General features: G+C 47.4%; 1 protein-coding gene across 1 annotated transcript; it reads left to right on the top strand.

Annotated features, from left to right (window-relative positions):
- Window positions 1-3,340: 3,340 nt before the first annotated feature.
- LOC117430609 (uncharacterized) lies at window positions 3,341-13,350 on the top strand. Its single transcript, XM_034907755.2, has 4 exons — window positions 3,341-3,546; window positions 9,943-10,062; window positions 11,900-11,991; window positions 12,588-13,350. Exons 1-4 carry the CDS (start codon window positions 3,408-3,410, stop codon window positions 13,110-13,112), a joined length of 876 nt encoding a protein of 291 aa, XP_034763646.1. The 5' UTR covers window positions 3,341-3,407; the 3' UTR covers window positions 13,113-13,350.
- The last annotated feature ends 430 nt before the right edge of the window (window positions 13,351-13,780 follow it).

Here is a 13,780-nt window from a genome sequence, read left to right as displayed (position 1 = left end):
CGTGCTGTCGAGGCTCCTCTCTCTAATGAAGGCCGTGCTGTCGAGGCTCCTCTCTCCCTGTACTCTCTAATGAAGGATGTGCTGTCGAGGCTCCTCTCTCCCTGTACTCTACTCTCTAATGAAGGCTGTGCTGTCGAGGCTCCTCTCTCCCTGTACTCTCTAATGAAGGACGTGCTGTCGAGGCTCCTCTCTCTAATGAAGGCCGTGCTGTCGAGGCTCCTCTCTCTAATGAAGGCCGTGCTGTCGAGGCTCCTCTCCCTAATGAAGGATGTGCTGTCGAGGCTCCTCTCTCTAATGAAGGACGTGCTGTCGAGGCTCCTTTCTCTAATGAAGGACGTGCTGTCGAGGCTCCTCTCTCTAATGAAGGACGTGCTGTCGAGGCTCCTCTCTCTAATGAAGGCCGTGCTGTCGAGGCTCCTCTCTCTAATGAAGGCCGTGCTGTCGAGGCTCCTCTCCCTAATGAAGGACGTGCTGTCGAGGCTCCTCTCTCTAATGAAGGACGTGCTGTCGAGGCTCCTTTCTCTAATGAAGGACGTGCTGTCGAGGCTCCTCTCTCTAATGAATGCTGTGCTGTCGAGGCTCCTCTCTCCCTGTACTCTCTAATGAAGGCCGTGCTGTCGAGGCTCCTCTATCCCTGTACTCTCTAATGAAGGCTGTGCTGTCGAGGCTCCTCTCTCCCTGTACTCTACTCTCTAATGAATGCCGTGCTGTCGAGGCTCCTCTCTCCCTGTACTCTCTAATGAAGGATGTGCTGTCGAGGCTCCTCTCCCTGTACTCTCTAATGAAGGCCGTGCTGTCGAGGCTCCTCTCTCCCTGTACTCTCTAATTAAGGATGTGCTGTCGAGGCTCCTCTCTCCCTGTCCTCTCTAATGAAGGATGTGATGTCGAGGCTCCTCTCCCTAATGAAGGACGTGCTGTCGAGGCTCCTCTCTCTAATGAAGGCCGTGCTGTTGAGCCTCCTCCCTCCCCGTACTTTCTAATGAAGGATGTGCTGTCGATGCTCCTCTCTCCCTGTACTCTCTAATGAAGGCCGTGCTGTCGAGGCTCCTCTCTCCCTGTACTCTCTAATGAAGGCCGTGCTGCCGAGGCTCCTCTCTCCCTGTACTCTCTAATGAAGGATGTGCTGTCGAGGCTCCTCTCTCCCTGTACTCTACTCTCTAATGAATGCTGTGCTGTCGAGGCTCCTCTCTCCCTGTACTCTCTAATGAAGGATGTGCTGTCGAGGCTCCTCTCCCTGTACTCTCTAATGAAGGCCGTGCTGTCGAGGCTCCTCTCTCCCTGTACTCTCTAATTAAGGATGTGCTGTCGAGGCTCCTCTCTCCCTGTCCTCTCTAATGAAGGATGTGATGTCGAGGCTCCTCTCCCTAATGAAGGACGTGCTGTCGAGGCTCCTCTCTCTAATGAAGGCCGTGCTGTTGAGCCTCCTCCCTCCCCGTACTTTCTAATGAAGGATGTGCTGTCGATGCTCCTCTCTCCCTGTACTCTCTAATGAAGGCCGTGCTGTCGAGGCTCCTCTCTCCCTGTACTCTCTAATGAAGGCCGTGCTGCCGAGGCTCCTCTCTCCCTGTACTCTCTAATGAAGGATGTGCTGTCGAGGCTCCTCTCTCCCTGTACTCTACTCTCTAATGAATGCTGTGCTGTCGAGGCTCCTCTCTCCCTGTACTCTCTAATGAAGGCCGTGCTGTCGAGGCTCCTCTCTCCCTGTACTCTCTAATGAAGGATGTGCTGTCGAGGCTCTTCTCTCCCTGTACTCTACTCTCTAATGAAGGCCGTGCTGTCGAGGCTCCTCTCTCCCTGTACTCTCTAATGAAGGATGTGCTGTCGAGGCTCCTCTCTCCCTGTACTCTCTAATGAAGGCCGTGCTGTCGATGCTCCTCTCTCCCTGTACTCTCTAATGAAGGATGTGCTGTCAAGGCTCCTCTCCCTGTACTCTCTAATGAAGGCCGTGCTGTTGAGCCTCCTCTATCCCTGTACTCTCTAATGAAGGATGTGCTGTCGAGGCTCCTCTCTCCCTGTACTCTACTCTCTAATGAAGGCCGTGCTGTCAAGGCTCCTCTATCCCTGTACTCTCTAATGAAGGCCGTGCTGTCGAGGCTCCTCTCTCCCTGTACTCTCTAATGAAGGCCGTGCTGTCAAGGCTCCTCTCTCCCTGTACTCTCTAATGAAGGCCGTGCTGTCGAGGCTCCTCTCACTAATGAAGGATGTGCTGTCGTGGCTCCTCTCTCCCTGTACTCTCTAATGAAGGATGTGCTGTTGAGGCTCCTCTCTCCCTGTACTCTCCCCCTGTACTCTGTCTAGATCGTCTTCTCCTTTTCCCGTGAGTCTGTCTCCCCCTCTTGGCAATATAAGATATGACACCGTGTTGAACCTGTGATGAAAACAGATCTGCGTGATTCATTGCTACATGAAAAATAACAGTATCATTACAAAAGAGAACCAAACCCCTTAGAGAAAATGACGCAACAAAGATATGCACGTGCAAGGGGCAAGGAGGGTAATCATTCCATCAGCAATCCTGGGATGAAGATCGATTTCTTAACAAATAGAATGTGTTTATCAAAGCAGCTTAATAAACGTTTACCATGGATTGGATGCGAGAGGGATGTATCGCAGTATGCATGTGACACTTTACACTTCTCCATATGCAAAGAATATCCCAGTGTGGTTATGACAGAGTACTCGCTCCTGTGGATTATTTGTCTGTCGTACTTTTGTCCATATCTAAAACAGACGTACATTATCTTGAACACAATATATTATTGCACATAATGTAAATCAGTTATTTTGATATACCGTGACACTAACATATCATTAGCTCATGCGATTTGCATGAAACTCTTATTCCCTGCCATGCTTTCTCTGCTGTTGTGCTCTGTTTATATACGTCCTGTTCAACAGCGTGCTCGTCACAATTAAAGCTCGAATTTGGTTATGACCCATGGAGGGTTGAAACATTGTTTTTATTTCAAAAGCAGCTGTCTGTAATCAAGTCTCCCGAGCGTTTCTATTGTTTTGTTCTTGTGTACACGGTACCACGGACCTGTACAAGTCTGAGCTGTACACGTTAGCATCAGGCTACAGAAATACCTCCCCGCCACACCTAGACGCTCCTTTGATTGGTTCTTTTAATAACAGTAGTTTTGTCTTTAGCTCTTATTGGCTAGTGCTGGGTGTGGTCATGAAATGGGAGCTCTCTCGGTTAATACCAATTGGTCAGTTTTAATGTTCCTGGGTCGATGTAGCCTCTGATTGGCTCTCTAATTATTTAAGGCTCGGCGGGGCGGGGCGTGGGCGGCCTCCTCAACGTGGAGTGATTGGCTAAATGAGAAATGTAGGCGCAGTTATGTCAAACTAAGTTCCCGTGTGATGCTTGGCTCAGCGGGCTGGCATGGGGTTGTACTGTGAACATGACGAGAGAAGAGAACGGGGTCGATATGCAGCGGCGGGTGGCTGAAAATGGGGACCCCGTAGCCGGCGGCAAGGGGAAGCCGAGGTGGGGTCCACAGCACGCAGGAGCCCGGGAGCTGGCGGACCTCTATTCACCAGGTAGGAGGCATGGGCGAGGGCACAGAGGGAGATGGCTGAGAAGAGACGCGAACACCAGCTGCTCCTGTGTATTCCAGATAGATCCATAACGCTTAAGTTATTGTTTTCAGTTGTATTATTAGTATCAACGCAACACTATGTGTTATTCCATGACCCCCAAAATAGGATTAATATAGTTCTTTTTTTTTTTACGTGTCTCTGATAACAACTAGAAATTGTCGAAACTGTCGAGTTTCGAGTGCATTCCTGTAAAAGTTATCGGCATACCAATTACAAGTTAGACAAACAAAGAGCACATTTAACATTTGAAACATTGCTCGCGTGTGCAGTGTACATTGTGGGTTTGTTTCAGTATCACTGTCGGGTGCTGCAGTCAGGTTACCGGTGTAACTGCAGTCAGGTTACCGGTGTAACTGCAGTCAGGTTACCGGTGTAACTGCAGTCAGGTTACCGGTGTAACTGCAGTCAGGTTACCGGTGTAACTGCAGTCAGGTTACCGGTGTAACTGCAGTCAGGTTACCGGTGTAACTGCAGTCAGGTTACCGGTGTAACTGCAGTCAGGTTACCGGTGTAACTGCAGTCAGGTTACCGGTGTAACTGCAGTCAGGTTACCGGTGAGCTGCAGTCAGGTTACCGGTGTGCTGCAGTCAGGTTACCGGTGTGCTGCAGTCAGGTTACCGGTGTAACTGCAGTCAGGTTACCGGTGTAACTGCAGTCAGGTTACCGGTGTGCTGCAGTCAGGTTACCGGTGTAACTGCAGTCAGGTTACCGGTGTAACTGCAGTCAGGTTATCGGTGTGCTGCAGTCAGGTTACCGGTATACTGCAAGAAGTAGGTTTGGAATGTAGTGGAAGGTGAACACGCTCAGCTTTCAATGGTCTCCCTGCCAATAGTGTCACGAGCACAAGTGTCTCTCATTGAAGATGACGACTAAAGGAAAATGTGCAACAGATTGTATAACCATCATATTCACTTGATATTTTAATTGTGTGTGTGTGTGTATGTGTGTGTATATATATATATATATATATATATATATATATATATATATATATATATATATATATATATATATAAGAAAGTTTACAAACGAGAGGAGGCCATTCAGCCCATCTTGCTCGTTTTGTTGTTAGTAGCTTATTGATCCCAGAATCTCATCAAGCAGCTTCTTGAAGGATCCCAGGGTGTCAGCTTCAACAACATTACTGTTGAGTTGGTTCCAGACCCTTACAATTTTCTGTGTAAAAAAAGTGCCTCCTATTTTCTGTTCTGAATGCCCCTTTATCTAATCTCCATTTGTGACCCCTGGTCTTTGTTCCTTTTTTCAGGTCAAAAAAGTCCCCTGGGTCGACATTGTCTATACCTTTTAGGATTTTGAATGCTTGAATCAGATCACCGTGTAGTCTTCATTGTTCAAGACTGAATAGATTCAATTATTTTAGCCTGTGCATACAACATGCCAGCAATATCCTTTTTGTAACGAGGTGACCAGAACTGAACACAATATTCTAGGTGAGGTCTTACTATTGCATTGTAAAGTTTTAACATTACTTCCCTTTATTTAAATTCAACACTTCTCACAATACATCCAAGCATCTTGTTGGCCTTTTTTATAGCTTCCCCACATTGTCTAGATGAAGACATTTCTGAGTCAACATAAACTCCTAGGTCTTTTTAATAGATTTCTTCTTCAATTTCAGTATCTCCCATATGATATTTATAATGCACATTTTTATTGCCTGCATGCAATACTTTACACTTTTCTCTATTAAATTTCATTTGCCATGTGTCTGCCCAGTTCTGAATGCTGTTTAGATCATTTTGAATGACCTTTGCTGCTGCAACAGTGTTTGCCACTCCCCCTATTTTTGTGTCGTCTGCAAATTTAACAAGTTTGCTTACTATACCAGAATCTAAATCATTAATGTAGATTAGGAAGAGCAGAGGACCTAATACTGGTACACTACTGGTTACCTCGCTCCATTTTGAGGTTTCTCCTCTAATCAGTACTTTCTATTTTCTACCTGTTAACCACTCCCTAATCCATGTGCATGCATTTCCTTGAATCCCTACTGCGTTCAGTTTGAGAATTAATCTTTTATGCGGGACTTCCAAAAGCTTTCTGGAAATTTAAATAAATCATGTCATATGCTTTGCAATTATCCATTGTCAATGTTGTATCCTCAAAAAAGTCAAGTAGGTTAGTTAGACACGATCTCCCTTTACTAAAACCACGCTGACTGTCTCCCAGGATATTGTTACCATATAGTTAATTTTCCATTTTAGATCTTATTATAGTTTCCATAAGTTTACATATAATAGAAGTCAGGCTTATTGGTCTGTAGTTACCTGGTTCGGTTTTGTCTCCCTTTTTGTGGATCGGTATTACTTTTGCTATTTTCCAGTCTGTCAGTACAACCCCTGTGTCAAGAGACTGTTGCATGATCTTGGTTAGTGGTTTGTAAATAACTTCTTTCATTTCTTTGAGTACTATTGGGAGGATCTCATCTGGCCCAGGGGATTTGTTTATTTTAAGAGCTCCTAGTCCCTTTAACACTTCTGCCTGTGTTGTGGTATTTAAAACTGGATAGGAACAGGTCGACATGTGGGGCATGTTGTCCGTGTCCTCCTTTTAGTATTAAGTGTGTATTAGTACACACTTAATGTGTTAATGTGTGTTAGTATCAATTGTGCTAACAAAGAAGCCTATGGACTCTGCTAGTGCTGGATAAAGCAACCGGTGCATGTAAAATAACAACGGCAGCAGGAAAGGATTTAAAAGTGAAAGAGGATCCGCATCAGCAAAGTGGTGACACCATTCCTTTTCTACTGTTCTTCACTGCTGGATTTGTGTACCTTGTTACTTTGTTTCATTGCCCTACTTGGATTATTTTTGGTTTATTAGATTATTTTTGCTGGATTTATAACAAGGACATTGAGCCCAACAATATATCTATTTATGTATTTATATATGCAGTGTGTATGTGTGTGTGTGTGTGTGTGTGTATATATATATATATATATATATATATATATATATATATATATATATAATATATATACTGATGCACAAAAGCAAAGCAACACTCGGGTCTTATGGATGAAAATCGGAACAAAAATGCATATCAAAGAATCATGATAAGTTTTCAGTATGAAACGTGACACTGTCAAATTGAAAACATTGCAAAGTTAGTATCGGGTGTGACCTCCCTGAGCATGAACACAATCCTGGCAGCGTTGACGCGTAGACCTGCTCAGCCTCTGGATAGACTGCTGTGGGATGTTCTGCCACTGTTCTTGTGCAGCTGCAGCCAGCTGGCGAAGGTTGGTTGGTCACAGTTTTCTCCTGTGGATGGCACTGGCGATTTAGTCCCACAGACTCGGGTCAGGAGAAAAGGCTGGCCACGGCAAGACCTCGACATTGTTTTCTTGAAGTCGTGCAATTGTATTCCTAGCACTGTGTATTCTTGTATTGTCCTGCTGGAAAATCGCCACTTTCCGATTTGGCTTGCAGGAACGGAAAAACTGTTTACATTTGTCAATGTATCGCTGAGCAGTAAGGTTGCACTCAATCTGCACCAAAGGCATTGTTGTGTTAAAGGAGATTCCTCCCCACATCATCACACTTCCACCGCCCCACCGGTTGGCTTGAACAACGCAACGGTCAGCATAACACTTATCAAAATATCTCCACACACGTTGTCTTCCGTCAGGTCTGTCAAGGGCAAAACGGCATTCATCGGTGAATAAAACACCACCACTCTCTCTGCCGCCACCTCAGATGTTCTCTGGCCCACAGAAGAAGCCAATTTCGTCTCTCAGCTGTCCACATGTTATCCCTGAATGGCCTCTGAGCATGCAAATAATTTTCATGCAGACTGCGAGGTACAGTCATTCTGTTGATGCACAGGTTATTTGTTCTTGGAATTTCATGTGCTGTAGCCACTGCAGTCTGAAAAAGATTATCCAGCTGGATCGGTCAGATGTGATGGTCCTGGGCCGGTGTGGTGACCTTCCTGCTTTCCAGGACGTGGCCCGTCCCTCACAGAGCCGGTTTCTCTGGGCAACTTCTCTCACAGACAGGCCACCTTCAATAATGTTTTAGCAACCAGGCGATCTTCATTACTCAAGCGGGGCATTGTCGTATCTTTTGCTGTTCTTGCGTTAATTAAAATCATGTATTTTTGAATGGCTATTTATACAGGTTCTTAATCTCATTTTGGCCATTTTTTTCTTGTTTTTTTTTTTAATTTAGTCGTTGCCAATTATTTTTAACCCAGCCCTGGGTGACGCTTGGCCAATTGTGCACCACCCCCTGGGAGCTCCCGTCCACGGTCGGCTGTGGAATAGCCTGGACTCGAACCGACGGCGTCCAGGCTATAGAGTGCATCCTGCACTCCACACGGAGCGCCTTTACCGGATGCACCACTCGGGAGCACATTTTGGCAATTTTAACGTAACTCAAATACCAAACACTAAGCACCTGGCATGTTCATGAAATCAAAGCACATCATGGCACAACCACCCGGAGCACTGCACAGCACAGCACAACCACCCGGAGCACTCTAATCACTGCACTGCACAGCACAACCACCCGGAGCACTCTAATCACTGCACTGCACAGCACAACCACCCGGAGCACTCTAATCACTGCACAGCACAACCACCCAGAGCACTCTAATCACTGCACTGCACAGCACAACAACTCTGAGCTTTCTAATTGCAGCACAGCACAGCCAATCATCCAGAGCACTGTAATCACTGGACAGCGCAGCACAGCACAGCACAACCACCCGGAGCACTGCACAGCACAGCACAACCACCCAGAGCACTCTAATCACTGCACAGCACAGCACAGCACAGCACAACCACTCTGAGCTTTCTAAGCACAGCACAGCACAGCACAGCACAACCACTCGGAGCACTCTAATCACTGCACAGCACAGCACAGCACAGCACAACCACTCTGAGCTTTCTAAGCACAGCACAGCACAGCACAGCACAACCACCCAGACCACTCTAATCACTGCACAGCACAGCACAGCACACTGGCCAGCCCAGCCTGTAATCCCCTGCACACTGGCCAGCCTGTAATCCCCTGCACACTGGCCAGGCCAGCCTGTAATCCCCTGCACACTGGCCAGGCCAGTCTGTAATCCCCTGCACACTGGCCAGCCTGTAATCCCCTGCACACTGGCCAGGCCAGCCTGTAATCCCCTGCACACTGGCCAGGCCAGCCTGTAATCCCATGTACACTGGCCAGGCCAGCCTGTAATCCCCTGCACACTGGCCAGGCCAGCCTGTAATCCCCTGCACACTGGCCAGGCCAGCCTGTAATCCCCTGCACACTGGCCAGGCCAGCCTGTAATCCCCTGCACACTGGCCAGGCCAGCCTGTAATCCCCTGCACACTGGCCAGCCTGTAATCCCCTGCACACTGGCCAGCCTGTAATCCCCTGCACACTGGCCAGGCCAGCCTGTAATCCCCTGCACACTGGCCAGGCCAGTCTGTAATCCCCTGCACACTGGCCAGCCTGTAATCCCCTGCACACTGGCCAGGCCAGCCTGTAATCCCCTGCACACTGGCCAGGCCAGCCTGTAATCCCATGTACACTGGCCAGGCCAGCCTGTAATCCCCTGCACACTGGCCAGGCCAGCCTGTAATCCCCTGCACACTGGCCAGGCCAGCCTGTAATCCCCTGCACACTGGCCAGGCCAGCCTGTAATCCCCTGCACACTGGCCAGCCTGTAATCCCCTGCACACTGGCCAGCCTGTAATCCCCTGCACACTGGCCAGCCTGTAATCCCCTGCACACTGGCCAGGCCAGCCTGTAATCCCCTGCACACTGGCCAGCCTGTAATCCCCTGCACACTGGCCAGCCTGTAATCCCCTGCACACTGGCCAGGCCAGCCTGTAATCCCCTGCACACTGGCCAGCCTGTAATCCCCTGCACACTGGCCAGCCTGTAATCCCCTGCACACTGGCCAGGCCAGCCTGTAATCCCCTGCACACTGGCCAGCCTGTAATCCCCTGCACACTGGCCAGCCTGTAATCCCCTGCACACTGGCCAGGCCAGCCTGTAATCCCATGTACATTGGCCATGGCTGCGGATGGAAATTAACGAGTCTGATTTAACCCTTCCACTACGACAGCACTAGAAATCGTTCATATTTGAATGATGATGTAATGATGACGTTAGACGCACATTTTAAGCCATCATCAAATGCTTCAACAACCAATCAATACTTTCAAAACGAAAGTAAATTTAGATTGACAGAAAGCTATTTATTTTTTTGCAGATTCCTTGATTGATAAGTATGTGTTGGACTGTGTAAATAAATGTACTATTTGTGTATCGATGCCTACAAAGCTGACTGCATGTGTGTGTCTCCCTCAGGAAAGCGATGTCAGGAGTGGGTCTGTGTAGTGCTCTGCTTCTCTCTGATGGCCTTTGATTTCTACCTGCTGCTCACCAGCTTCCACCTGGAACACACTCCCCTCCTCCTGCTGGGCATCGGTATGACACTGCACTCACCCCACTCGGTATAGACACACTCCTCCTCCTCTCACTCTCTGCACACTCCTCCTCTGCTCACTCTCTGCACACTCCTCCTCCTCTCGCTCCTCTCCCCCTCTGCACACTCCCTCTCTCACTCTGCACACTCCTCCTCCTCTCGCTCCTCTCCCCCTCTGCACACTCCTCCTCTCACTCTCTGCACACTCCTCCTCTCGCTTCTCTCCCCCTCTGCACACTCCTCCTCTCAGCCTCTGCACACTCCTCCTCCTTTCACCCTCTGCACACTCCTCCTCCTTTCACCCTCTGCACACTCTTCCTCCTTGCACCCTCTGCACACTCCTCCTCCTTGCACCCTCTGCACACTCCTCCTCCGTTCACCCTCTGCACACTCCTCCTCCTCTCACCCTCTGCACACCACTCCTTCTCTCACTCCTTCTCTCACTCCTTTCAGTAGCGACACACTCCTCTCAGTTCTCTGCAGTGGGTTGGAGTAGCTCAGTGGTTATAGTGCTTTAATGTGGGTAGGGGTGCTATGTTAATAACCATTGTGTTAAAATGAATTTATAAATACTGTTCGAGCTGTGGCTGCATTTCTACCGTATGTAGGGATGCTTTGTTAATTTACATTGGGGCAGCAGGGTGGAGTAGTGGTACTGGACTCTTGACTGGAGGGTCGTGGGTTCAATCCCAGGTGGTGGACACTGCTGCTGTACCCTTGAGCAAGGTACTTTACCTAGATTGCTCCAGTAAAAACCCAACTGTATAAATGGGTAATTGTATGTAAAAATAATGTGATGTCTTGTAACAGTTGTTACACGATATCACATTATTTGGATAAGGGCGTCTGCTAAGAAATAAATAATAAAATAAATAAATAATAGCTTATTAACATACCCTTGCCTATTGCTTTTCTCTTATTTGTCCTGCTCATTTCCTGTTTTGATGCACATGCGTCATGACAGAAGTAACAAATACCTTGTATGTATTGATTCATATCGGGATTGGCCTTGGCATATTGTGTCCGGTGGTCAACTCTGTCTTAGAGAACACTTTGCTTGCTTCCCGAGGGGTGTTTTCCTAGCCAGAGACTACTGTGTGAATCAATAAATACAAATGTATTTATTACTTCTGTCATGATGCACGTCCATCAACATATGAAATTAACAGAATAAGTCAAAGAAAAGCAATAGGCAAGTGTATGTTAAGAAACTATAACAATAAACTAACAAACAAACTAACGTTAATAAACCATCTGACCAACTAAATTAACAAAATACCCCTAGATATGGTGTAACTGCAGTAGCAGCTCTAACAATAATTAACACAGCACAGTGTAGCTCAGTGGTTCACTCTCTGGAAGGCAGTGGGTTTGAGTAGCACAGTGGTTCTTGCTCCGGAAGGCAGTGGGTTTGAGTAGCTCAGTGGTTCACTCTCTGGAAGGCAGTGGGTTTGAGTAGCTCAGTGGTTCTTGCTCTGGAAGGCAGTGGGTTTGAGTAGCTCGGTGGTTCATGCTCTCTGGAAGGCAGTGGGTTTGAGTAGCTCAGTGGTTCACTCTCTGGAAGGCAGTGGGTTTGAGTAGCTCAGTGGTTCATGATTGGAAGGCAGTGGGTTTGAGTAGCTCAGTGGTTCATGCTTGGAAGGCAGTGGGTTTGAGTAGCTCAGTGGTTCATGCTCTGGAAGGCAGTGGGTTTGAGTAGCTCAGTGGTTCTTGCTCTCTGGAAGGCAGTGGGTTTGAGTAGCTCAGTGGTTCTTGCTCTGGAAGGCAGTGGGTTTGAGGAGCTCAGTGGTTAAATCTCTGGAAGGCAGGGCTCAACTCTGTTTTGTCTTGTTTGTTCAGTTGCTGGGATTCTGATGGTTGATTTTTCCTCTGGGTTGGTGCACTGGGGAGCAGACACATGGGGTTCTGTGGAGTTGCCAATCTTCGGGAAGGTAGGCTAGTTTCAAAATGACTCCGAAAACCTGAAAAATTGAAAACGTGGGGGGGGGGGGGGATTATTACACATCTAAGGTTTCTGTTAAACTATTTAATGGGTTATCCTACCAGTACTTTAAACTCTCACTTCCCCTGCCCCCAGTCCTGGGTTTCAGAGCTCCCCATGTTCAGGTATATTGTATAAATGAGTTTGGACAATCAGGCCCCTGGTAAATCTGCTCGGTGCTGATCGCTGGGGAATATGTGAAGATGTCATTCTGTAAGTTTACTAATAGGTGCTGTTAATTCAGCTATTAGGAAGGTACCATTTATTTAACAGAATACTCCTGGCTCCTCGTCATTTCTATAATATACTTAATTGAAACCCTGGAATTTTTCCTTTTATGTTATGCTGTAAAAGTTAACAGTATTAACTACAAATAATTAGGACCTCAAATTTGGAAGGGTTTTTGTGTGGACACATTTGCTTTCTCTCATGTATTTCTCGCTCATCCCTTTTCATGTTTTCTTTCTAATTCTTTCCTACTCTGTTTCTTCATTCTTTTTGTTTTTTCTTTCTTGTCTTGTTCTCTTTCTTTCTTTCCTCCCCTAGGCTTTTATTCGCCCGTTCCGGGAGCACCACATTGACCCGACGGCGATCACACGGCATGACTTCATTGAAACCAACAGAGACAATTGCATGCTGACCTTGATTCCTCTCAGCAACATGGCCTTCAAGTTCCTCACTCTGCCCCCAGGTCAGTGTCTGTGCAGCGGGTTACAGCAGCGTCACTGCAGGGGCTCCGCAGGAATCGCAGTCACTGCAGGGGCTCCGCAGGAATCGCAGTCACTGCAGGGGCTCCGCAGGAATCGCAGTCACTGCAGGGGCTCCGCAGGAATCGCAGTCACTGCAGGGGCTCCGCAGGAATCGCAGTCACTGCAGGGGCTCCGCAGGAATCGCAGTCACTGCAGGGGCTCCGCAGGAATCGCAGTCACTGCAGGGGCTCCGCAGGAATCGCAGTCACTGCAGGGGCTCCGCAGGAATCGCAGTCACTGCAGGGGCTCCGCAGGAATCGCAGTCACTGCAGGAGCTCCTGCAGGAATCCTAGTATCTATTACCATACTTTTCTTATGGTAATAAAATATTCCTATATGAAAAACGCACATATGATTGTAGAGGTGAATTTATTTGAAGCTGTGTGGCGGAGTGTCCCGCCCCTATTTATTATTATTTGTATTTTTGTTTGCGGCACGACACTTACTTGTTTGTCTGTCTGATGCGTTTGGCCCTCGTGCCCTTTTGTTTTGTTGTTTTGTTCAAATCATTTGTTTTGTTTATTAATAAAATTAGCTGAACGCCGTTGCGTTCAGTTTCACCCGCCCATCCATTTTTGTGATTCAGTTACTTCCTGGTCCATGACGTCACCACACTTCACCACTGCGAGCCATCCTGCCACAAGCTGTTAGTGAAGAATATTTATCAGTCGCTTCTCACAGATACTTCAGTGCTGTACTTCCGGTCAAGGAATGCCGCATGAGAAAAGCAGTGCTTGGTGCTCACATTGGAGCCAATGTGTCACACTTCTGGGAGTTTGAGTTCTTGCAAAGGAAATACATGGCTAACATTTAAAGATTTTCACAAAACACACTAAAAATGAACCACTCTGAACTGCTTTTCCTACAGTAACTCCCCCACAGGTCACTGCTTTCCTTCATTGAGAAGCACAGCACAGAAAAGAGTGCAGAATTGGCAATGGCCAATGTTATTATTCACAATTAGCTTTAACAAATCAGTTCAAGTGAAAT

This window comes from Acipenser ruthenus, chromosome 29 (genome assembly GCF_902713425.1).
Source record: "Acipenser ruthenus chromosome 29, fAciRut3.2 maternal haplotype, whole genome shotgun sequence".
NCBI classification, from domain to species: domain Eukaryota; kingdom Metazoa; phylum Chordata; class Actinopteri; order Acipenseriformes; family Acipenseridae; genus Acipenser; species Acipenser ruthenus.
Note: the sequence above shows the minus strand (reverse complement) of the source record. Positions and strands in the feature narration are given on the sequence as shown.